Below are 26801 nucleotides of genomic sequence, written 5' to 3'. Positions count from 1 at the left end.
ATCATCACTCTGCTGCTGCTGCTCTGCTTCTCATGTAGGTTAAACACTATTCCAGCTACAACATTAAAACTTTGCTAATATTTTATTAATATAGCAGGTTTTTATCCCCTCAACACAGATCTTTCACTGAGCAAAGATGTGCATCAGGATCCACCATCGATGTTATCGAGTCCTCAGAGTCCTGCAACAATCAGCTGCAGCCATTCAATCAGTGGATACTATATGATTCTGTGGTACCAGAAGCCGATTGGAGGCTCCGCTCTTAAATTAATTGGATACATTCATTATACAAATACAGTCCTGGAGAAGGAATTTGAAAATCGCTTCAGAATGAAAGGAGACGGATCAAAGGAATCTGAGCTCGAAGTTCAGGAACTGCAGCCAGAAGACAGCAGCATGTATTACTGTGCAGCTAGTAAACACAGTGACTCAGTTTGTGTCTCCCTGCTACAAAAACCCTCTGTGATAATCCAGCACACAAACACACACTGAAGAGGAACACAGCTGCAGCAGAGAGCAGCAAACTACAGCAGGAAATCATCAGATATCATCATTAAACTGTCTCTACCAGTGGCGGCCCCAAGAGGAGGTCACGGGGGGCCATGGGCCCCTCTAGAAAAATGTTGAACCCTCAACAGAATCATGTTCAGGTCATAGAAAGGCATATTTAAACATTTTTTTCAAACAAGACATAAATGTAAATAAATAAATAAATATTTAAAACTTACAATTAAAAATATATTAATATAAATAAGTAATGTATATTTATTTAACTATTTTTTTCATAGCTGTGCACCTTAATATTTTTACTGGTCTGGTCCTCTATAAAAAAATTCTGGGGCCACTCCTGTCCACTTCCTGTGTTGACCTCCTGCAGGAAGTCGATGTCTTGACGATTATGACGCCACCTGGTGTCGACCCCGCCTCCTTCTGTTCATGTCCACAGCTTTACTCAGTCTGGCAGCATCACTGCAGCTTTGGATTCATCTGTACCAGGATCATGTTCAAACTCTTCGTTCTTTTGGTCTCTCTGCACTTCTGCTCTACAGGTATATTTAAAACACTAACTATTGTTTAGAGTAGATTCTCTGAATCTGAATGTGTTTCTTTTTTTTTTCAGCAGACCAATCAAAAAACAGCGTTGATCAGACTCCTGCTGCGTTGATCAAAGAACCAGGAGAATCAGTCCAGATAAACTGCAATCATTCAAACACCAACTTCGACATGATCCAGTGGTACAAACAGCCTCCTGGGAAAACTGACATGACTCTCCTCGGTTATGTTCGTTTCACTTCACAAACTGTTGAAGATCAGTTCCAAAACCTGTATAACGTGACCGGTAGCGGCCAGAGTCTGTCATCTCTCGTCATTCCAAAGCTGAGGCAGTCTGAGGACAGCGCCGTGTATTTCTGTGCTGCCAGTGATGCACAGTACTGCATGAAGCCTCAGGCTCCAACAAAAACCCTCACTGATACCAGAGGAGCCATCATTCACCTGCTGATGGCAGCAAGAGATACAGGAAAACCTCAGAGAAGGGACTGATCACCCAGCTGTGGAGTTGTACCGTCCACTAGGAGGCGGTGTTTCTCAAAAATGCTCTCAGACAGAAGCAGTTCTTTTTCTACCTGTTCATACAGAATCAACCAATACAAATGATTACACAGAATGTACATTGAGTCATGTTCAACTTGTTTGAACATAACTCAATAAGTTTAATAAATTTGATATACAGACAAAAAACAGGAAAAAACTAAAATTCTCCTCATGAAGCTTTGAAGCAACTTATTAAATTGAATAGTCCAATTTGTTGTGATGTGTTGCACAGCAATGAACAGTTGCTGTTTAGCTTTGAGTTTTGTGTCTGACTAGCCATTAAAGACTGAAACAGTGCATTCAACCCCCTGAATATTAATTATAAAGATTCTTCTACAATGTGCTACTTCAGAAGAGAAATTTCTCCTATGGGAGACTAATAAAAATGATCTTATCTCATCTTATTATAAATGCATATGAACTTTTTTTTTTACGTTTTATCACACAAAATTCCAATAACACTGACAAAACGTCAGGTTGCAGTTTGCAAACCTCCTCTTAGAAGCACAAAAACGTTTTTATTATTATTATTATTATTTTGGATCTGTTGTGACTCCGCCCTCCTACAGGGTATTTGCTTCATTTGCAGATCAGATTTTTTTTTTTCTGAGACAAGAGGCTCCAGGCACACAGACAACAGCAGAATGATCACAGAGCTGTTCATATTTTCTCTCAAGCTCGCGCTGGTTTTAGGTAATCATTATCTTTTTCTTCAAAACAATATATTTCTCTGCTACTGTATCTGCTTTGGGCATTTCCCCCCCCCCCCCCATACACTTTATTATTGTGTTTCTTTTCTTTACAGGATCTTCTCTCAACGATCAGGTTCATCAGACTCCGTTCAACATTCTGGCAAAGCGAGGAGAAGCAGCCAGAATCAGCTGCTCTCATAATATCCAGAGCTACAATGTAATCCTCTGGTACAAGAGACTAGAGGACAAACAGCTGCAGCTGCTGGGGTATATGTACATCGACAACAAAAATCCTGAACCTGGAACGGATGTGAAGATGGAATTAGAAGGAAATGCAGATAAAGGAGAGACCTGCACTTTAGTAATCAAAGAGCTGAGTGAGAAAAGCAGTGCAGTTTATTACTGTGCTGCTAGCTACCACAGTGCTGAATATCACTGCTGCTCTGTGCAAAAACCTCCCATCCTGCTGCACCTGCGTAAACTCTCCACTTTCAGTCATTTTATTAGGGACTATTTTGTCTACACAGGATGTTGTTATGGAGGCGAAATTTTACAATACTGGACAGAAACTTAGCTCTGCTTTGGAGTACGACTGGCCAAAAAATTAATATGCAACTCGATGGACAGTAATATCAGTAGATAATGCGTCTGATAGAACGTTCGATAATTTCACTAAACTCCGATCCAGAACCGACCAGCTTTCTGGGGCGTTGTAGACAGAGACAAGGCGTTAGCCATCAACCTCTCACGGCTAGCTACGCTACGTCGCTAACTCACTCACTTCTTTTGTTACCTAGCAACAACAACTTGTTAACAGTTTCATCTCTTGCCAGCGTCCCTCATAATTGCTTAAAAATAGAAAACGACGCCGTGGGGTGACAGTAGAAAACGAGTACAAGAACTCGAGAAGAAATTGTAGATAAAACAGGAAACGTCAAGTCACCAGCTTGGCAGTATTTCAGATGTATAAAACATAAAAAACTAACAAATAACTATCAATATTGACTGACATGAATTCAATCATAATCACCAAGATTAAAAACTGCTTTGATTTGACTCATAAAATAATATTTAAGCATGCAGCTTTTATTTTGAAAGTTTTATTTAAATAGCCATTTAGATTCCAGAGGGTCACATAAGTTATTTCATAATAATTACTTTGTATTGAGTTAATTTAATACAAATGCATGCCATTTTATTTAAAGATGTTTAAAATAAAAAATAAATAAAAGCTTAGTCTGTTTTTGTATGTGTTGCATATTCAGACAAAATCATCCCAGTGCTGGTTAAAACCACGATTCACTTTGTTTTAATTCAAATGAATTGATGATAAAATATCTACATTTTACATAGAATTTTGTTGACTTTGTTGACAGTAGATTTAATCGACTAAAATGATATTATAAAACTGGACTAATAATTTTTGATGACTAAATTATGACTAAAACTAAATGTTTTAGTCAAGAGACAAACACTAGAGGGCAGTAGATGGCTAAAGACTGAAAGGTGCTCAGAGAGCTGATTGGTTTAGACTACAAGAGGAAGTGTGATGTCACACATCCTTAAAAAACCATTAAAAATAGTTTGTGTTTCTCATGTGAAGGTTTCCTCAGATTAGGAAGAACGGCAGCGTGTACGTTAAACAGTCACTTCAACCGGACTGATAATTCAGAAAACTCAACGATATGATCGTCATCTTCTGCTTAATGTTCAACATGATTCACGTTTTAGGTAACATCGCCTTTTGGTCCATTTAAAACCTTGTTTTATATTTCTATTCCTTTAATCGTTCTGGATAAAAGGAGTGTTTTCACACTTTATTCCATCTCCGCTCATGAGATGTCACACGTTTCAACAGGCTCTTCCCTCAGCGATCGGGTCCATCAGACTCCGGCTGATTTGTTCCACGAGCCCGGAGGAAACGCCGTCATCAGCTGCACACACAGCATCGACAACTACGATGTAATCCTCTGGTACAAACACTCGACGAGCAGCCAGATGCAGCTCCTGGGATACAACGATGTCGTAAACGGATACCCAGAGCAGGGGTTAAAGGTGAAAATCAGTGGCAGCGCAAGCAAAGACAAGATCAGCACTCTGACGGTGGAGGATCTGAGCGAGAGCAGCAGCGCCGTTTATTTCTGCGCCGCTAGATACCACAGTGATTCATGTTAATGATCCCCAGCACAAAAACCTCGAGTTTAATCTTTTTGATGTCGTATCTATTTTGCAGCCGTGTTGCTTCCTTTCATGAGGCGGCGGCGTGTCGTCACAGACTGCCTCAGCGCTGAGGAGAAACTGAAGCTCCTCCTTCTTCATGATGATTTGATAAAACACAAATAATCAGTCCACTCAGATACACTGACAGCATCTTTCAGCCTATGTAACAGATGCAGGCTGTTCTTAGTTTGAGCATTTATTTGATTCCGTTTCCAGGCGACGCTACAATCAGTCCAGGTTCTTCTGGCCAGCAGGTCCGTCAGACTCCAGCTGATCTCAGCTGTCTGAAATTATTTGACGTTCTATCAGACGTATTATCTATTGATATTACTGTCCATCAAGTAATATATTAATTTTTTGGCCAGTCTGTTATCATCTGTACATAAACTGTAACAGTGCGTTTATACAAATACTGTTAAAAAGTACATGTGGGCAAGATCAGTGTGTCTGTACGTTCCAATTAGATTTTCCAGTCTAGAACCACAAATCCTCACACACTCTGTCTAACAGGCCAATTTAACTCCATTCACAAAAAAACAAAAAGTGCTCTTAGCATACGTTTATTCCTAATTTCTGCAGATTTTTATTCTAATTATTATTTTTGCTGTTTTTAACTTTAAAACATCAAGTTAATAAGCTTCACTGAGTCATTACTTTTGTCCACTAGGAGGCAGTGTTTCCTACCACATCTAGTATAAAGAGTTCATAACAGGTTATAGTTTACAGCTACATTTAACCCGAATTTTTAACACTAAATGTTATTTTTAGGATAATATTTACTCTTTAAGAATTGACAGAATGTCCTTCACCTCTAAAGATGCGTCTTTTTTTTTTAAATCACTGGTGTGATATTTTGTGCTAAGACGTGGAGCTTCAGTGACTCCACCCACCTGGATTACTTCATATGCAGCCTTAGCAACAAAACCAAAGACAATCTGACTGGAGCAAAATGATCCTCTTCATCCTCTGCTGCGTAAGCCTACATATCACACTTGTTTCTGGTATGAAAAGTCTTCCAGAATGTTCTCTGGTTTCCAAAGTCAAACGGATCAAAACCCCTCAATTCTTTAAGCCTGACATTTGATTTTGTGTCCCCTTGCAGGTTCTTCTCCAAGTGACCAAATCGTCCAGATTCCAGCTGACATGTTCAAAAGCCCTGGAGAAACGGCCAAGATCAGCTGCAGTCACAGTATCCCAGACTACGATCGCGTCCTCTGGTACAAACAGTCGAAGCTTCATGAGATGAAGCTCCTGGGATACATGCTGGGAGACAACGGATATCCAGAGAAGGAGCTCAACGTGAACATAGACGGGAGCGCGAACAGAGACAAAAACAGCACTTTAACCGTCACAGAGCTCAGCCCAGACAGCAGTGCAGTTTATTACTGCGCTGCTCGCTACCACAGTGCTGCATATCACTGCTGCTCAGCGCAAAAACCTCCTCACAGGTGCAGCTGTGTTAGCTCTGGGGTCCTGATAGTTTTAGGCTTTTCATTATAGTTTACGTTTATTTTTGTTGGGACTCTTTGTTCGTCTGATTCAGTTAGTTTTAGAGTGTGTTAAAATGTGTTTACGAGCTACTATTGGTTAAAAATGTCTTCAGTTTAGTTTTTACCAATCACAGTAATAGTTTTAGTTTTTTCATACTTTGGTTATTTTTTTAGGTGATTTAGAAAAGCACTGTATTGTCATTGTATGTGCATTGATTGGGTAATGAATGGTCAACAGACGATACAATAAAAATCAATTATTGTTGAGCAACCAAGTGACTGGCATTTTCTGTTGCCATTTTGGATTGGGGGAAAAAAGTATTTCACATCAGTTTGAAAGGCTAATAAATAAACTCAACCATGAAAAGAATTATATTATATCTATCATTTCTGTATGTTGCAGTTAGTTTAACAAACGCGCAGCACAAGTCCAGGTTAGTGATGGTTTTCCTCCAATAATTACAGGTTCTATTTATTTCAGTTAACAAAAATGTTTTCTTGATTTCACCTTTCACCATTTAGTTAGTTTTAGTTGACTACAGTAATCTTGGTCAGCTCCTTCTATGACATAAAGCAACATCGCAGGACAAAATCACAATAATCTCTAGGGGGCGCTGTGACTCCACCCACAGAGCATCATGTCAGTGATGCTGATTGGAGGTTTTAAAAGAATCAGAACCACAGAAACACTGAACACCTTCAGTACCTGCAGTCAACCTACAAACAGCAGCATGATGTTAATCCTGCTGGTCTTGATGGTTCAGATCCTTGTTGTGGTTTCAGGTGATCACAGTTTTGCTCCAGCAGTCATTTACTCTGTTGTCATTTCATTAGTAGACGTGTTTCTCACTCTTGTACCCTGATGATAAATAATATTTCATCAGTTCCTGTGTAATCAGTGTTCATGTTCTTCACAGGATCTTCTCTCAACGATCAGGTTCATCAGACTCCGTTCAACATTCTGGCAAAGCGAGGAGAAGCAGCCAGAATCAGCTGCTCTCACAATATCCAGAACTACAATGTAATCCTCTGGTACAAGAGACTAGAGGACAAACAGCTGCAGCTACTGGGCTATAGATATAAAGACAACACAAATCCTGAACCTGGAACCGATGTGAAGCTGGAGATGGACGGGAGTGGAGATAGAGGAGAGACCTGCACTTTAACTATCAAAGAGCTGAGTGAGAAAAGCAGTGCAGTTTATTACTGTGCTGCTAGCTACCACAGTGCTGAATATCACTGCTGCTCTGTGCAAAAACCTCCTCACAGGTGCAGCTGTGTTAGCTGTGGGGTTCTGATAGTTTTAGGTTTTCATTATAGATTAGTTTTATTTCGTTGGGACTCCGTCTAATTCAGTTAGTTTTTAGAGTTTGTTGACTTGTTTTTATGAGCTGCTATTAGTTAAATATTGTTTAGTTTCAGTTTAGTTTTTATTAGTCACAGTAGTAGTTTTGGGTTTTCATACTTTGGTGAATTTTTAGGTGCCGAATTAAAAAAGTATTGTGATTATGTAGGCAAGGTTTCCAACAGTGTATTATAAGCCTGGTAGGCCTCCAGGCTTTACTTGTGCCCCACCAGGCTTAGAATTGCTTATTTATATTAGTTTTTTTTATTATTTTCCTTTTTAAGACTTTATAGTTGGTGTTTAGGTATTAATCTTCCAGTCTTCCAATAACGCATAACTATAAAGTGATATTTTCAAACTTCATGTATTTCCTGTCATCTTAAACTTTAACTGAAAAACATGGCGGCCGGCTGGATGACTTCCCCATCGCCCTGAGCACCGGGCTTAGCAAGTTTTCTGGGGAAACCCTGATGTAGGAATCAAATGGGTAATAAATGTTCAACAGAAGATATATAGTTTTAAAAATGTATTCAATTATTGTTGAACAACCAACTGACACTGTTGTTTTCTCTCAACTTTTACTGTCGCCATTTTGCAGACTAGCATAAGTGTTGCAAGGAGGAGAATGGGGTGCCGTAATCTGCCGACAGCTGACGTAAACTCCTTTAGTTGGGTGGGGAAAAAAAGAAAATAAAAACATTTTCACATCAGTTTCAAAGGCTAATAAATAGACTCAAACACAAAAACGAAGGATATTACATGTATAATTTCTGGTTGTTTTATTTCTATTTACAAACGCTCGGTATAATTCCAGTTAGTTATAGTTCGTCCCCATTAATTACTGTTTTTATTTACTTAAGTTTTTGCTATTTTGTTAGTTTTGTTAGTTTTAGTTAACTGTAGTAACTAAAGCAGCATCTTAGAGAACAAAATCACAATAATCTCTAGGGGGCGCTGTGACTCCACCCACAGAGCATCAGGTCAGTGATGCTGATTGGAGGTTTTAAAAGAATCAGAACCACAGAAACACTGAACACCTTCAGTACCTGCAGTCAACCTACAAACAGCAGCATGATGTTAATCCTGCTGGTCTTGATGGTTCAGATCCTTGTTGTGGTTTCAGGTGATCAGTTTTGCTCCAGCAGTCATTTACTCTGTTGTCATTTCATTAGTAGATGTGTTTCTCACTGTTGTACCCTGATGATAAATAATATTTCATCAGTTCCTGTGTAATCAGTGTTCATGTTCTTCACAGGATCTTCTCTCAACGATCAGGTTCATCAGACTCCGTTCAACATTCTGGCAAAGCGAGGAGAAGCAGCCAGAATCAGCTGCTCTCACAATATCCAGAACTACGATGTAATCCTCTGGTACAAGAGACTAGAGGACAAACAGCTGCAGCTGCTGGGGTATAGATATATGGACAACACAAATCCTGAACCTGGAACCGATGTGAAGCTGGAGATGGACGGGAGTGGAGATAGAGGAGAGACCTGCACTTTAACTATCAAAGAGCTGAGTGAGAAAAGCAGTGCAGTTTATTACTGTGCTGCTCGCTACCACAGTGCTGAATATCACTGCTGCTCTGTGCAAAAACCTCCTCACAGGTGCAGCTGTGTTAGCTGTGGGGTTCTGATAGTTTTAGGTTTTTCCAGTATTGATTAGTTTTATTTTGTTGGTACTCCGTTTGTCTAATTCGGTTAGTTTTAGTCATTAGATGGTGTTCGTTAGTTTTTATGAGCTTCTATTAGTTAAATATTGTCTAGTTTCAGGTTAGCTTCTATTAGCCATAGTCGTCGTTTTAGTGTATTTCGTGATTTGGTTATTTTTTCTGTGCCAAATTCAAAAAAGTATTGTATTGAGATTATGCATGCATCAATGGGGTAACGAATACTCAACAGAAGATATGATTTTCAAAAAAATTAATTCAATTGTTGTTGAACAACCAACGGACACTGCTGTTTTCTCCCAACTGTTATTGCCTCCATTTTATGGACAAGCATAAGTGTCGCCAGGAGGACAAAGGAGAACCGTAACCTGCAGACAGCTGAAGTAAACTGAGAGAAAAAAATTCACATCAGTTCGAAAGGCTAATAAAAGGACTCAAACATGAAAACAAAGGATGTTATATCTATCATTTCTGTAGATTTTAGTTTGTTTTATAAACACAACAGTTACATATAACAGTTAGTTATAGTTTTTGTCCATTAATTACCGGTTTTATTTATTTCAGTTAACAAAAATGTTTTCTCAATTTCACTTTTCGCCATTTAGTTAGTTTTAGTTAACTAAGGTAATCTTGGTCAGCTTCTTTCATAGCATAAAGCAACATCGCAGGACAAAATCACAATAATCTCTAGGGGGCGCTGTGACTCCACCCACAGAGGGTGGGTCAGTGATGCTGATTGGAGGTTTTAAAAGAATCAGAACCACAGAAACACTGAACACCTTCAGTACCTGCAGTCAACCTACAAACAGCAGCATGATGTTAATCCTGCTGGTCTTGATGGTTCAGATCCTTGTTGTGGTTTCAGGTGATCACAGTTTTGCTCCTGCAGTCATTTACTCTGTTGTCATTTCATTAGTAGACGTGTTTCTCACTGTTGTACCCTGATGATAAATAATATTTCATCAGTTCCTGTGTAATCAGTGTTCATGTTCTTCACAGGATCTTCTCTCAACGATCAGGTTCATCAGACTCCGTTCAACATTCTGGCAAAGCGAGGAGAAGCAGCCAGAATCAGCTGCTCTCACAATATCCAGAACTACAATGTAATCCTCTGGTACAAGAGACTAGAGGACAAACAGCTGCAGCTGCTGGGCTACAGATATAAAGACAACACAAATCCTGAACCTGGAACCGATGTGAAGCTGGAGATGGACGGGAGTGGAGATAGAGGAGAGACCTGCACTTTAACTATCAAAGAGCTGAGTGAGAAAAGCAGTGCAGTTTATTACTGTGCTGCTAGCTACCACAGTGCTGAATATCACTGCTGCTCTGTGCAAAAACCTCCTCCCATCCTGCTGCACCTGCATAAACTCTCCACTTTCAGTCATTTTATCAGAGCCTTTCTGCGTGGAGTTTGTGTGTTCTCAAAGTGGAAAAGTGGGTTCTCTCTGCAGCTTCCTCCCACAGTCCAAAAACATCATTTAGGTCCACTGGTCTCTCTAAATTGTCTTTATGTGAGATTTATACTAGATGTGGGCAGATCTATCCAAAATATCAACAACATCAATACCAAGTAGGTATCAATATCGGATTGATTCTAATATGGTAAGATCGATACTTCAGTTTTAGATTCCATCTTGAAATGCTATTTTATTATAGCATTATAGATTCTCATCCCTACCTAATAAAAAAATTGGCTTTGATTTGCTCTCAGAAGATTTTTTTGCACTGTTTATAATGTTAATATGTCATTAAAGTAATCTGTACAGACCTATAAACTTTGTATAAATTCTGTCCTTGGTTTACAAAAAAAAAAAACACCACCTAAACATCAGAAGTTTGCCGATATGTCAAACTTAAATAAAAAGTATCAGTATTTGTATCAGTATCGGCGATACTGACACTTATTTACTTGGTATCAGATCGATGCAAAAATATAGACACCAAACCTTTAATTTCTATTTTTACACGTGTTTACATTCAGCCCCGTGTTCTATAATACTCCGAAATCAAAGTCACATCTTTTGTAAACATAAAGATATTTGTGTGTTTAAAAAGATTTATTTTGTAAAAGAATCAGAGGCATGTTAGCAAACATTAGCGCACATACAGCATCATGAAGACGAAACCCATAGACAGTGACTTGAGACTGAGCAGAGGTCTGTCTTCCTGCAGGACAAGGGACCACAATACGATGGTTGAAAAATGATATTCAAAGATGGTTTCTATTTAGTTTGACTGAAATTGACTGAACCAAAAATGCTAGTTTTACATGAATACTACACTGAAGAACTCAAAATGCAACACCATAGTGCTGAACCAGCTATAGAGAGATGTGTAGGTGAAACCAATCGTTGTAGGCGATTGGTTTCTGTGTTTAAAAGAGGAGGAGGCAACATGATTCAACCCACTTTGAAAGTTTTGTTTGGTCTGAAAGGTTTTTCTTAATGTTATGGAAGGCAACTGTTCTGACAGACAATGATCATCTTCTTCAGCTTGGCCTTAACTTTTGTTTCTGTTTCAGGTAAGGCAGTGTTCTTGCCTGAGCAAGAGTGAGTTCACCGTCTGAAGTATTTGACCAAAAAAATCCTTCTTCCCTGTTTTTAAGTTCGATTTTAGTGAAATAATTCTTTTCAACAGGTTCTTCTCTCAGTGACCAAGTCCACCAAACTCCTCCTGACAAGTTCTGCTACCATGGAGATAAACCCCAAATCAGCTGTAGACATGAAATTCAGGACTACACCGTAATCCTCTGGTACAAACAGTCGACGGACCACCAGATGCAGCTCCTGGGGTACATGAACGTCAACGACGGCTATCCAGAGACAGGAGTGAATGTGAAGATAAATGGAGGAGCAACTAAAGGGGAAACCTGCAATTTAATAATAGAGGGAGTCAACACGAGCAGCAGCGGCGTTTACTTCTGTGCTGCTAGTCGGCACAGTGCTGCATGTCTCTGCTTCTCGGTACAAAAACCTCCAAACAGCAGATTTCTTTCATCTGAGGCCAGCAGCTTACTGATCGTTCCAGCTGCTTCGTTACCTCTTCTTTGTAGGGTTATTTTGATTCCAGTTTTTTCTGTTTATGTTAGTTAGTGTTATTTTACATGGTTATCTTTGATATGGAAGTTCGGTTAATATTTCAGGTAGATTCCTAGCCGTAAGGTTCACTCTGAAATCATGGTGAGTTCCTCTTAAAGTGTTAAAAACTAAAGTAAACTAGCATGTTGTAAATAAATCACTGTAAAATAATAGCAGCCGGTAGAGGCTGCCTGAGGTCTGATGAGGGCAGATCGTTTTAGTGTTTTGATCTGATCACACCGAGACTGGCCTTGATAAGCTCCAATTTCCAGAAAGTAATCTCAAAGTCACTTTCAGGAACTTGGAGTTAATCAGCAAGCTAGCTAGTTAGCTGGTTACCTGCACTGGCTCCCTGTAGCTCAAAGAATAGACTTTAAAATATTGTTAGTTTATAAATCACTGAACGGTTTAGAACCTCAATACATTAAAGATCTGCTGTTGTTGTATCAACCTTCCAGACCTCTCAGGTCTTCTGGTTCTGCATCCCCAGAACCAGAACCAAACAAGGAGAAGCAGCTTTCAGCTTCTATGCACCACAAATTTTTAACAAACTTCCAGAAAACTGTAAAACAGCTGAAACACTGACGTCCTTTTAAATCTCAACTAAAAACCCACCTGTTTAGGATTGTATTTGAAATGTAATCAATTACAAATTTATTGATGGAACTTGACTTAATGCTTGATTCTATGTTGCATTGTGATTCTGTTTGTAATGATGTAAAGCACTTTGAAATGTCTTGCTGCTGAAATGTGCTATATAAATAAAATTTGATTGATTGATTGATTGATTAGCTAGCCAGCAGCTATTCGACCTCCACATGTAGCTTTAGTGGGATATATGAACAATGCTGGTAAACTGATAAAATACACATTTCCTGAAAGTAGCTTGGAGATAATTAGCTAGCTAGCTAGCTAGTTAAAGTGTAAGATAGCTAGCTAGCTAACAGATACAGTCTGCACATGTAGCTTTAGTGTGATATATGTCTGATATAGGTAAACTGATAAAATGCGCAAAATATTACATAAGAGTGCATAGCCGTGATTTATTCATTTGTTGAAACAACTTCTGATTTTATTTTAATGTTCTGTCGTCTTTAAAATGAATGTTAGCTAGATTTAACAACAGTGGTCCAAATCTATGAAGTTGTTTTTATTTTTAAAACAATCCTTCTCAGGTGAACTTTGTTTTTTTTCTGTTGAATTTAAATCAGAACTCTGGTTTGGACATTTAAAAAGTTAATTATTTTGTAATTGTATGAAGTTGATTTCTTTGAATTTTGACATATATATACGCCGCGTAAACAGTGATGCTGGAAAATAATTACTCTCTACATTTTCAGTGCCAGAACGTGACGCTGCCGCCACCATGTTGAACAGGACAGACGGTCCATGTTCTTATTTTCAATAGGTGGCAGCACAGCCTCACTGTTTCAGCGCCGAGTTGATGCTGGGATTCCAGTAACATTCAGAAGAAGAGCAGCACTTGAACACAACCCACTCTGAAACTTTCCCAGCTCAACCGTTTTCCTCAGAGTCAGAGAGAGATGTTAGATGGATTGAGCCCACACACACGTAAACTGCTGTGAGATTTACTCTGACAATGATCCTCCTACTTTATATAAGCTTTTGCTCACTTTCCCTTCCAGGTAAAGTATGTTTTCTGTAATTTTGCAGCATATCTGAAAAGCATATTGCCTCATTGAAGGCTTTCTCGCTCCGACGCACACAAAACGTAACTTTCTCCAACGTTTCTCTTTTTCCAGGTTCTTCGCTCGGCGACCGAGTCGTTCAGCTTCCGGCAAACATCCTTAAAACCTCTGGAGAAGCTACTGTAATAAAATGTTCACATCAAGTTCCCAACTATGATCGGATCCTCTGGTATAAACAAAGCGAGGACCAGCAGATGCAGTACCTGGGGTACATGAACGTGAACGATGGCTATCCAGAAACTGGAGTGAAAGTGAAGATAGACGGAGGAGCAACTGAAGGAAAAACCTGCAGTTTAACGATTGAGGGAGTCGACACGAGCAGCAGCGGCGTTTATTTCTGTGCTGCTAGTCGGCACAGTGCTGCATGTCTCTGCTTCTCAGCACAAAAACCTCCAAACAGCAGATTTCTTTCATCTGCAGCTGTCAGATCATTTCTGCACCTGCAACTCTTTAGACTATACATAAAAATATATATTCAAATTTTTAGTACATTAGACACAACAGTAGAGATCAAATTAATCAGTGTTTTTAGTGTTTTTTAATTATTGCAAATCGGTTTGCGTTTACCCCAAATTACTTGAGATAAAGATTGAATTAAAGACTCAACTCTCAGACCAGGAGTCTGAAATCTGGTTTTGTGAATTGATTCTGATTCTGGTTTGATGTTGAAAGTCAAATCACCATCAAAGTGGTGAAACATGAGGGAGAAGGTCAGCAGACTGATTAAAAACTAATCACTAAGTTTATTGTGAAAATGATTTCTTTATAACACTCAGAAATGCATAATGTGCTGGTTTCTGATTAACAATATCCTCCTTGTTTGCTTTTTCAGATAGGCGCGCAAGTATAATCTTGTCCACAAGGGGGCAGTGTTTCTCAACCAGGGTTACTCTCTGGATAATCAGCACATTGCAGGAAACAGGTGAGAGTTTGAATAAATAATGAAATTTATCAGAAAACAGAATCACAAAGAAAACGAAATGATTTTCATTATTTGCAAACATGAATCTATTTTACAAAATGACATTAAGTAACTAACAGGCATGTGCCAGTGATTAACTTTAAGACAGTTACGGTTCCACCTAAAATGATCTGCATAATATTTGATTTATTGTTTTTCTTTTATAAGCCAGTTTCACAAAGAACTTAATCAATATTTTTACAAAGTGCAAGAACTTTTACAGAGATTATTCATGGCAAATGCTGCATCATTACCGAATGATGGAAAGCACAAAAGCATTACCAAACAGAAAACTTAACTGAATTAATCTTTCACTATTTTTTCTTGCTTTTTTAAAGTTTTTATTTGTCTGATTCAGAGTTTATAGAGAGTCTTTTACCTCTCCGGTTGATCTAACGCTGATCAGCTCGGATGTCGTCTCAGTTTTATAAATTCGGCAGGAGCTGAGGCGAAACGCCACGCCCCCTTTCCTGACTTCACATGCAGTGAGGGAAACAGAAGCAGAACCATTTTAAAGTGAGATAAGATGATGCTGGTCGTTCTCTGCTGGATAAGCTCAAACATCTTGCTTGTTTCAGGTAAAAACGATATGAAGAGTCAATTAAAACAATGTATTTTCCGTCTAAAGTAATGATGCTAGCTTCTTCCGTTAGTTTTGTTTCTCTTAGATTGCCCTTCCAGAGTTAAAATTCGACTGGTCAGAATGACATTGTTGTCTGTTTTTGTTGTCTTTCTTCAGGTTCCTCCCAGAGCGACCAGGTCGTCCAGACTCCGGTTGAGATGTTCCAGAAAACCAGAGAAACAGCCAGAATCAGCTGTTCTCACAGCATCCAGACCTCCAACCAGATCCTCTGGTACAAACAGACCGGGCATCAGATGCAGCTGCTGGGATACACGACGGGAACCAGTCCGCTTCCAGAGAAGGGACTGAACGTGGAGATGGCGGGGAGCGCGGATGCAAACCAGAACTGCACTTTAATAATCAAAGAGCTGAACGTGAGCAGCAGCGCTGTTTACTTCTGCGCTGCTAGTCAGCACAGTGCTGCGGTTCACTGCTGCTCTGTGCAAAAACCCAACATCAGTGGTTCAGTAATCAGCATCGGAGCTCACCTCATCCTGCGAGAACGCGGCGCGATTCTTTTTATACTTAAGTTTATTCAAATGTTTTCAATTTTGATGAAGAGTTTAATCAAAGAGTGTTATTAGGAAACGGCAAAGATAAAGTCTGACCAAGCAAACTAAAGTTAATGTGGAATCATGAGTATCAGGATCAGTTTTGTAAGTAAATTCACGCTGATAGAAAAACCGAAGAGATTTATATATTTTAATACATTTTTTTAACAGGTCAGTTCAATTTCAAATTCAATACTTTCCCTCCAAAGGGAAATAAAATAAAGGTAACACAAGGCGTTCAAGATGCTTTAAAGAGTTATTGTAGATGTGGGTTGGTAGGACAGATCTCCTGTAGCAGTCTGTGTTGCAGCAAATTTAAAAAATCTCCTCATAAAAGTATCATTTTAAAACTCCAACAGAGAGACTAATGTGTTTACTGTGAAATATGCATGAAAGTAGCACTAAAAATTCTAACCCTATATAATAACTCTAACCCAAACAGAGCATTTCTTCTTATGGGCCCCAGGATTTGGGCCCCATAATGATAAGTCAGTCCCCACAATATAGTATTTGTTAGAAAATGGTCCTTAAACTATATCGAAAATAAAGCCACACACATGATCACATTTTCACCCCTGTACTTCCAACCAACAGGGGACTTTTTATTGATTTCCACTCATATTAGTAACTGCATTCATGTCTAACCCAAACATTTGGCGTAATATATTCCTAACCATATCCTTAACTTAAGGATATAGTCTAAATCTTACTGAAATAGAACTGGAATAAAATAAAAAAAATTTAAAAAGTAAAGCTATATGAAGAATAGTTAAACATAGAAAAAGAGAGAGAGAAAGAAAGAGAGCGTGTTGGAAGAGAAGGATGTACTTTGAACACGTCACTGTTTTCTTCCTGTGGGAGTTTCTACAGATTCTCATACTGAACAGAGCAGCATATGATGGGTGTAGAAACACAACATCATCTGCATATAAGAAAATCCCCAATGAAATCAATCATCAGTGTGAGATAAAACACCAAATTACAATTATTCTAAGTTTAAGAAAAGACAATGATCATCATCTTCTGCTTAATGGTCAATGTTGTTCCAGCTTTAGGTAAGATTGTCGACTTTGTTCATATCAAAAGGCGTTTTTATGCACGGCAAATCTTTAGCTAAAGAGCACGCTGAGCTACTTTGTTGAAATGGTTTCTTTAAAGGAAATTGTTTACATGATTTATCAGTAATATTCCATGTTTGACCCGTTTCAACAGGAGCTTCTCTCAGCGATCGGGTCCATCAGACTCCGGCCGAGATGTTCCACAGACCAGGCCAGGCCGCCGTTATCAACTGTTCACACAGTATTGACGGCTACGATCGGATCCTCTGGTACAAACACTCAAACGGCAACCAGATGCAGTTCCTGGGATACATGAACGTAATGTTTGGAACTCCAGAGCCGGGAGTCAACGTGAAAATCAATGGCAGCTCAAACAAAGGCGAGCTCTGCACTCTGGAGGATCTGAGCGTGAGCAGCAGTGCCGTTTATTTCTGCGCCGCTAGATACCACAGTGATTCATGTTAACGCTCCCCAGCACAAAAACCTCGAGTTTAATCTTTTTATTGCCTTATCTTTGTGCAGCTGCGCTGCTTCCTTTCGTGAGGCGGCGGTGTGTCGTCACAAACTGCCTCAGAGCTCAGGAGAAACTGAAGCTCCTCCTTCATGAAGATGGTTTGATAAAAACAGGCATTCAATCCAAACTCTGCAGTGTTCAAACAGAGTAACCGTAAAACAATAAAGGAATGTTGATCACTGTCGTCCTGAGCGTTTATTTCAGCTGGATTCTGCTCCCAGGTGATTTTAAGATTTTAACATCTACACGTCTGTACAACCCATTGATTCCAACAAGGTATTACAGCGTCATTTTTCTGCTTTTTCGACTTTTCCAGGTTCTTCTCGGAGTCAGCAGGTGTTTCAGACTCCTGCCAACAGCTTCAGTAGATCAGGCGGGACGGCCAACATCAACTGTTCACACAATGTTCAAAACTACAACCAGATCCTCTGGTACAAGCAACAAGCCAGTGGACTGCTCCTCCTGGGCTACGTCTACTACAATGACCCCTACCCAGAAAAAGGGCTGGACGTCAAGATGACCGGGAGCGCAGATAAAGATCAGCAGTGCATGTTGACAGTAGAGAGGCTCGACTCCAACAGCAGCGGGGTTTACTTCTGCGCTGCCAGTCGCCACAGTAACACAATCCACCGATTTGTCAGTACAAAAACCTCTCAAGCAGGTTTGCATGTGCGCCTCCAGACTCAAAGCCACACAAACCCAGAATAACTGTAATTTGGTGTTTCATCTCACAGTGACAAGTTATTTCCCTGGAGGTTCTCTTGTAAGCAGATGAAAGTGGTTTAAAGATGTTTTTCAAAGAAACTAAGTAAATATATTATGTACTGGTTGAGGCAGTTCAATTAGAGCTACATATGTTTAGTTATTTAGTCCTACAGATTTGTCTGTTCTAGAAATAGTGAGACAAACTGAACAGTTGTGCAGTGATCTTCCTGTATCTCAGAAATAAATTCCCTTCTAATAAATAAAATGCTTCTGTTAGTTTCTAAATTACTGACTAAGCTAAGTATTTTAGCTTAGCACCAAAATGAATTAAAGACCTGTTGTGATCGTGTCAACCTTCCAGACCTCTCAGGTTTTCTGGTTCCGGTTCTGCTCTGCATCCCAACCAGAACCAGTCAGAACCACACAAAGCAGCATTCAGCTTCTATGCACCACAAATCTGGAACAAACTTCCAGAAAACGGCAAAAAAAGAGAGAGAAAAAAACAGAGTTCCTTTAAATCAAGGCTTTAACACACCTGCTTATAGTTGCTTTTGAGTCACGATAAATGGAACATTGGTAAATAAATATTTTCTTGATTTTGATGATGACATTCGACTAAATGTAACATTTATTGCTCGTTTCAAAACTGGTGACTGCATGCCGTTTTTATGATGTAAAAGACTTGAACTGCCTTTTTGCTAAAATGTGAAATGCATATAACCTTGAATTGACTTGTTGATGGATGATTGGTTTCCTTATTTGACAGAGGAGGAGCCACAGTAAGTCCTCTCACTTCGTCTCAGATTGGAACAAGACTTCTAGGTTTGTTGTGATCCAGATGGTTTGAGCTGTTAGGATTAAACCAACATAGAAAAGTAAACAATCATGATCGTCATCTTCTGTATGATCTGTCCTGTTATGCTTGTTTCAGGTAATTGTATTTCTGCTTACAATCATTCTGATTTAACGTGTACATTTACAGTTTTATCAATGGAAAAATAAATGAAATCAACAGGTTCTTCTCTCAGTGACCAAGTCCACCAGACTCCTTCTGAAACATTCTGCAAAACCGGAGATAAACCCCAAATCAGCTGCAGGCATGAAATTCAGGACTACACCCGGATCTTCTGGTACAAACAGTCGACGGACCACCAGATGCAGCTCCTGGGGTACATGAACGTCAACGACGGCTATCCAGAGATAGGAGTGAATGTGAAGATAAATGGAGGAGCAACTAAAGGGGAAACCTGCAATTTAATAATAGAGGGAGTCAACACGAGCAGCAGCGGCGTTTACTTCTGTGCTGCTAGTCGGCACAGTGCTGCATGTCTCTGCTTCTCGGTACAAAAACCTCCAAACAGCAGATTTCTTTCATCTGAGGCCAGCAGCTTACTGATCGTTCCAGCTGCTTCGGTACCTCCAGCTAACACTGTCCTGCATTTCTAAAGCAGACAGGTAGAAGGTGTTAAAGCAACTATCACTAGGATAGACAAAAGTTTAGATCTAAATCCGGTTTTGAACGACTTAAAGGCTTTCTGCAACTGCACTCTATAAAGTCTGACTGAGTTCAAGGTATTTTGCAAAGTTGATCAGGAAAAGATTTCAGTCTCCAAATCTTTAAAGCTAATAAAGGTCAGAGGTGTGTAGAGGAGCAAAAACAATTGTACTCACGTAGGAGTAGCAATACTTCAACATAATTTTACTGAAGTAAAAGTGAAAAGTTGCAAGAAATTCAAGTAAGAGTTTAAAGAAAAAGTGTTTGGTAAAAAGGCGACTCAAGCACTGAGTAACAGATCAAAGCAATTGATTTGATATTTGAAAATTGCATCCTCAAATTTAAATTTATGGGAAAGTTTTGGTGTTTTAAGGATCAAAATGTAAATAATTCACCATACAAAATAATCAGGTAAAAGAAACATTTTACCATATCAGCTTATTTGAATATTAAACCATCAGAAACCATCAGTGTGTGTCTGTGTCCGATGAACTTTTGGTTAAGACAAGTTTGTTCTTCATTCAGTGAAGTCGCTCACAATGGGTGGAGAATCCAGAAATGGTATTAGAACCTGGAGTCAATAAATAAAGTTACCAAACAGAACATGGGAGTCCAGTCTGTTTTATGAGTGAAGTATTTGCACTACTTTGTGTTGCTTTATTATATAAAATCCTAATTTAAAACATTGCATTTTTGCAGCTGTAATTTGAAAGAAATGTGAAAATGTTCACTGGACATAAATAATTTTGTGAGAAAAGTTTGTTTTGCAGATATATACCTTTAATTTGGAATTTTACAGAGCTAATGTAGGTTTAATCTCTGTCGTTTCACATCCTACCATTAGGTGGCAGCATACTCTATTTTAAGGCAATACTGCAGTTTCAGTGTTAAGAAGAACAGTAGACGACTTGCCTCCTCTGGGCTTGGATGCTTTTAGATTGACGTTGGAATTATTGATACTGTATCGACTTGACCAATTACAATACAATGATTCTTTTCTTTTATATCAGCTTCGATTTTTTTCTCCTTTCAGGTAGAATAGTTTCTAAATTTTGCTACAGATATTTTAGATACTGTGCTATAACATGTAAAAACCTTTCAGCGTAAGGTTTCCGTCTATCTGTCTGGTTTTGTTCTCCTTTCCCAGGTTCATCTCTCAGTGATCAGGTCTTCCAGGTTCCTGATCACATCCTTAGAAAGCCGGGGGAATCCGCCACCATACGATGCTCACACGCTATTCCGAGCTACGACCGGGTCCTCTGGTACAAACAGTCGACCCAGCTCCAGTTCCTGGGGCACATGTACAAAAACATGGATAATCCCGAAGCCGGGCTGGGTGTGAAGCTGGGTGGGAACGCGGAGAAAGACCAGAACTGCACTTTAACGCTCGACGTTCTCAACCCAAACAGCAGCGGGGTTTACTTCTGTGCCGCTCGCTACCACAGTGCTCCAACTTACTGCTCCTCAGTACTAAAACCTCCCCTTTGTTTCTATTATTATTATAACTCACACAACTCATTCTAATGAAATGTCTCTCTCTCTCTAAAAGGGGAGGATCTTCTTGAAGCAGCACAGTATTTAACCTCCCTCAGAAATTCAGTGCAACATTTTTAGACCACATCAATAGAAGCTAACAGATGCAATTCAAAAATGATACCTCAAGTTATTATCATATTTCTACTCTTTCTTTCAAAGAAGCAAGGTATTACTCCGAAGCATCAGATTGGACTTTTACGTTTGTTGATTCAAACAGTTCCTGAATGTCCTTCTGTCTCCTCACAGTTCACTGCCAGGACGTCACCCAGGAACCAACAATCAGCTGGAGTTTTGAGTCCAAGTCCGCAGAAATGAAATGCAGCCACAAAAAAGATATCACTTATAACCAGATGTACTGGTACCGACAGCGACCGGGGGAGACCATGACCCTCGTTGTGTACACGATGTTCGGTGGGAAGACAGACTACGGAGAGAACCCGCAGAGCAAATACTCAGCAGTCAAAGACGCAGCGGAGACCGGAGCTCTGACTGTGAAGGACCTGCAGCCTGATGACAGCGGCGTGTATTTCTGTGCCGTCAGCAAACACAGTGATGTGAGGAAACACAACAGCTGAACAAAAACCGACTGCCAATAAAACAGAGTAAATCAGAAACCCACATCTGCACTGTTGTGACTCTCCAGCAGGTGGCAGTGAGGCTCAATAAATGAGCAGCCTAAACTATACAACAAGAAGCATTGAGGCACTTGCTTTTACAAACATACAAAGTCTCAATAGAAAGAGTCTCAGATGGATTTGAACCACCATTTTCAGTTTTAAACAGCCTTAACTATTCAGGAAAGGTTTGGGGAAAGTTTATGATCAGTCTCTAATGTTGGAACAGAAAGCCTGCTGCTTCCACTCTGATTTATCCCACAGATGCTCTACCACTGTAAATTTAAGTTCAACTTAGTTTCTATTCACTGCTAACTTTTGGAGAAGAAATTTGCAACTCAGAATATTTTTATCCTATTTTTACATGAAGATGATTACCGTTAAAGTTTATCAGAAGGTGAAGAAAAGATGGATGTTTTTTTTCTGTTCTTAGACTCATGACTTTACATTTTTCCACTGTTAGCATAAATCAACATGGCAACAAACAGCAGCTTACTTCTAGCCATTAACTTTGTGTTTCTGGCTGCTTTACAAATAATATCATGTAAACATTTCCAGTTTTATCATACAAAACAAAAATGTTTCCATTTACTTTGTTCAAGAACTATCAGCATTATGCTTTGAATTTGTACATTCTCTTCCCAGCTGAACTTTGATCGACTCCTTTGACTTGGTGATGCGGGACTCATCACTTCCGCTTCCTGTTGAGCTGTAGGCTGACTCCCCATCACTATAAGAACGTCATTCATCATCAGCTCTGAAACTCCAGAAACCTTCATCAGCTGCACACTCAGCAGATGTTCAGTGTGCTGTAGGAACTATCCAAACAAATGTTCATTTGAGCAAAAAAAATGAACCAGATCTTTATCTTGTCTTTCCTTGCAGGTAATTCTTTACCCCAGAACAGCAGGGATTAAGGATTTGTTTCCCCAACAAGAATAATCAACATCTTCTCTCCCATTCCCAGGTGTCAGTTTGGGGCTTGAGGTCCATCAGTCCCACTCTGACCTCATCAAAACAACTGGTGACAAAGTTCACATTTTCTGCACCCACAAAAAAACCGACTACAGGGTGATGCTCTGGTACCGACGGTCACCTGGAGACACGGCCATGAAGCTCATCGGATATTTGCACTACGACAAGCCGTCTATGGAAGACAAAGATGAAAAGGACTTTGAGATCTCTGGAGATCTGGGAGGGGATACGGCGAAGAACGGATCCCTGACGATCCAAACCGTGAAACAGAATCACACCGCCGTCTACTACTGCGCTGCAAGAGAAGCACAATGACAGAAAACCTCTCTGCACCTCAACAATAACTGTGCTGTGTTTTATCATCAGTGGTTAATGTAGAAAACTGACACCTGTTTGTGGTTGTAATAACTCATAAAAATGCGTGAAAGCAGAGGATTTAGATTTCCTGTTCAGAGAGAATAAAAACAATAGAATAGTCCCATCATGGCTTTAGAAAAGCCATGATGGGAAAAGATTGATGACTTTACTAAGCCTCTACTGAGGCTAAGAAAAGCCTCAGGATTTACTAATCCTGAGGCTTAGGATTAGTAAGTGACAGGATTGAGGCTTTTCCTATATACTATATATAGAGGCGTGCCGATTGGCCACCGATCATAATCGCCTGATTTCTGTCGAAAAGTGTATGATCGGTGATCGCCGATCACTGTCTCTTGAAGCCGATCAGCCAAAACCCATAACATTCTCATCTGAAATTAGACTTTAAACAGAAGTCTGCTCACAGGCTGAGCTTTTAATCTTTTGACTTTAAGGGGTGGTGTTTCAACATCACTTCCGTTTCCTCTTGAGGATGATTATCTTTGTCGAACCGCAGCAAATCTTTCGGTTGCGCACCCGACAGTCGAAACGTATGCTGTAGGACATTTCTAAGCAGTTCATTTACGCTGAGGAGGAAACATGATCTGCATCTTTGTCTTGTCGTGTCTTGCAGGTAATTTTGCTTCAGAACAGCATCATCTTAAATGTTTGTTTCCTTAGGATGTGAAATCAGTTGTTATATCTCTCCAAATCCTCTCTTATACCCAGGTCTCAGTTTGGGGCTTGAGGTCCATCAGTCCCACTCTGATCTCATCAAAACAACTGGTGATAAAGTTCACATTTTCTGCACCCATGAAAGAACCAACTACAGACAGATTCTCTGGTACCAACGGAGACCCGCAGACACGGCCATGAAGCTCATCGGATATTTGTACTTCAAAGACCCGAGTATGGAAGACGGATATAAAGAGGACTTTGGGATCTCTGGAGATCTGGGAGGGGATACGGCGAAGAACGGATCCCTGATGATCCAAACCGTGAAACAGAATCACACCGCCGTCTACTACTGCGCTGCGAGAGAAGCACAATGACAAAAATCCTCTCTGCACCTCAACAATAACTGTGCTGTGTTTTATCATCAGTGGTTTTATAGAAAAATGATTAAACGTCTTTCAAGCACCTGCTTCTGTGGTTGGACAGATGGAAGATTCAACACATAGACTGAATATCTGAGTCACTTTGTTGGAATTAAACATTTTTACCACCGACTGAAAACCTACTGTTACCCGCTACACACACAAATACATACAAACACTTATACACAACAACGTCACTGCATTTTTGTTTTTTTAAATATTTTTTGCAAATGAGAGGCTTCAAATTTAATAAGAATTTGAAACAAATGTCAAAAGCAGTTTTTAGTGTCAACAAATGCTAATTTTTCTCAAACACGTCTAGAAATAATATAAACTAAATAAGGCCGTTTATTTATACAACATTCAACATTCAAAGCTTATTTATTTATATGCTTCGATTTTGTTTACTTTTATTTTTTTAAGTTTTATTGGCTCTAGTGGCCTTTATTTGATAGTTAATTGACAGGAAAGTGGGTAATGAGAGAGGGGGGAAGACGTGCAGCAAAGGGTCACCAGGCCGGGAATCGAACCTGTGGTCGCCCTGTCAAGGATCAAGGCCTTTAAAAATGGCCTTAGTCATGGTGTGGTTAGCAAATTCATTTTTTCCATTGGTTTTAGCATTCAAAAATTTTTCTATAAACAAACTCTTGTACTGCTTATGGTTCCCTGCTGACCATTCATGCCCCTTTTCCACTTGTACCTGCTCAGCTTGATTCTACTTGGTTACCAGGATTTTATACGAGGTTAGAGTTAGGACCAGAGACTGGTACAGTGTACCTACTATGCTGGGGTTCCGAACACAATGAATGGGGTTGAAAACATGACATCAGAAGACCAGTTTCTGATCGACTAGAAGGCGGAGTCAGTGGTTTTGTCACAAGAGAGACTCCCTCACAAGAACCAGATCCGACTCAACAACGACAAGAGTTTATTTTGGAGCTCAGTCCAACACAAACCCCCCCAAAAGCTCATCACTTCCTGTTTCTCCTTCAAGGTAAAGACACAGCTGGTGTCTGGCATTCAACATGAAGCCATCTCTTGTCTTCATCACCATCGCCTTCTGGATTGAAGGTATTGTTTGTTTATTAATCAAAGCAGCAGTTTTTTTTTTTTTTTTTACAGTTTTAACCCAGTAAGGGAGATATGTAGATTTGCAAGTGCTGTTGATTCAATTTACTCCTAAAAATCTAAACCTTCAATCTTTTCTCAGGAGTCTACCTCAGCAAAGAAAAGCAAGTGTCTCAGTTTCCGGCGGACGTTCTGGTCCGACCGAACAACAAAGTCAACCTGACCTTCACTCATGCAATCCCGAGCTACGACACAATCCTCTGGTATCAGCGCTCACCGGGAGACACCTCCCTGAAGCTGATCGGCTACGTCTATTATAAAACCGTTAACATGGAGTCAGAATTTGAACGGCACTTTCAGATGGGCGGAGATGGAGAGAAGACGGCTTATCTTCTCTTCCTGAACCCGAGACACCCTGAAGACAGCGGAGAATATTTTGGGGCCACCCGTATGTACACAGTATTAAAAGAGAGTGACTCTGCCATACAAAAACCTTCAGAGTAATCCAGCTGGCAACCGCAGCCCAGCAGGAAACCAGAGGCATGTGACAGCAAATGAAAGCTGAAGGGAAAAACAACAACAAAAACCTCAGGCCATGAGTACTAATAATACCCTAAAATCTGTAAACAGAAGGCTTCATTTGTTCGTCATTATTCATTATGTTCTTCTTACAGGACACTCAGCCTCCCACAACCGGCTTTTGACTTGGTTTAGAGCTTAAAACTCTTCCTTAAAGCAGATAAAACCAAGAAGATGTCCTCCACCATTCTGCAATATTTCACATGTCAACACAAATACTACGATGACATAATTAATAATTGCACCACATATGCTGCTACTGTTGTATAACGTCCGTCGTCATAAAACCCAGAACTCTCTTGTAAACTAGATGGTAAAACTCGGTTTTTTCTACAAACACAATGGTTGAAATGCATTTTATCATTGATGTACGACTGATTTAGCGTCTTTGCTCACTAAAACTCTGTAATTTAATGTTTGTTTTTCTTCGATTTAAGCTGTGAATAAACTCTTTTAGTAGTTAGTAGCTTCCACGATGTAAAACACAGACACACAATAATAATAATAATAATACTACTTGTTACAGTGACTCAACACTTCAAACTACAATCAATGAAATTCAAAACAAAAACGAATGAAAATAATTTCTAGGTATCTAGTGGATTAAAAAGATGCAGGCTGAACTACTCTGGTTATATATATATATATATATATATATATATACTGCTCAAAAAAATAAAGGGAACACTTAAACAACACAATATAACTCCAAGTAAATCAAACTTCTGTGAAATCAAACTGTCCACTTAGGAATCAACACTGATTGACAATCAATTTCACCTGCTGTTGTGCAAATGGAACTTTGTACAGAACAAAGTATTCAATGAGAATATTTCTTTCATTCAGATCTAGGATGTGTTATTTGAGTGTTCCC

General features: G+C 39.5%; 6 gene segments (V, D, J or C); all 6 read left to right on the top strand.

The window, feature by feature from the left end:
• Positions 1 to 856: 856 nt before the first annotated feature.
• LOC111612238 lies at positions 857 to 1542 on the top strand. The segment is given in 2 exon segments: positions 857 to 1049; positions 1121 to 1542. Coding segments are annotated over 2 exon segments (573 nt in total).
• Positions 1543 to 5275: 3733 nt separating this feature from the next.
• LOC111612200 lies at positions 5276 to 6076 on the top strand. The segment is given in 2 exon segments: positions 5276 to 5506; positions 5608 to 6076. Coding segments are annotated over 2 exon segments (450 nt in total).
• Positions 6077 to 15285: 9209 nt separating this feature from the next.
• Positions 15286 to 15987, top strand: LOC111612199. The segment is given in 2 exon segments: positions 15286 to 15337; positions 15499 to 15987. Coding segments are annotated over 2 exon segments (519 nt in total).
• A 5341-nt stretch (positions 15988 to 21328) lies between these two features.
• LOC111612237 lies at positions 21329 to 21815 on the top strand. The segment is given in 2 exon segments: positions 21329 to 21406; positions 21487 to 21815. Coding segments are annotated over 2 exon segments (381 nt in total).
• An 823-nt stretch (positions 21816 to 22638) lies between these two features.
• On the top strand, positions 22639 to 23144 carry LOC111612236. The segment is given in 2 exon segments: positions 22639 to 22739; positions 22822 to 23144. Coding segments are annotated over 2 exon segments (357 nt in total).
• Positions 23145 to 23715: 571 nt separating this feature from the next.
• On the top strand, positions 23716 to 24588 carry LOC111612205. The segment is given in 2 exon segments: positions 23716 to 23817; positions 23913 to 24588. Coding segments are annotated over 2 exon segments (357 nt in total).
• The last annotated feature ends 2213 nt before the right edge of the window (positions 24589 to 26801 follow it).

The sequence above is a fragment of the Xiphophorus maculatus genome, chromosome 19, assembly GCF_002775205.1.
Source record: "Xiphophorus maculatus strain JP 163 A chromosome 19, X_maculatus-5.0-male, whole genome shotgun sequence".
Taxonomy (NCBI): Eukaryota; Metazoa; Chordata; class Actinopteri; order Cyprinodontiformes; family Poeciliidae; genus Xiphophorus; species Xiphophorus maculatus.
Note: the sequence above shows the minus strand (reverse complement) of the source record. Positions and strands in the feature narration are given on the sequence as shown.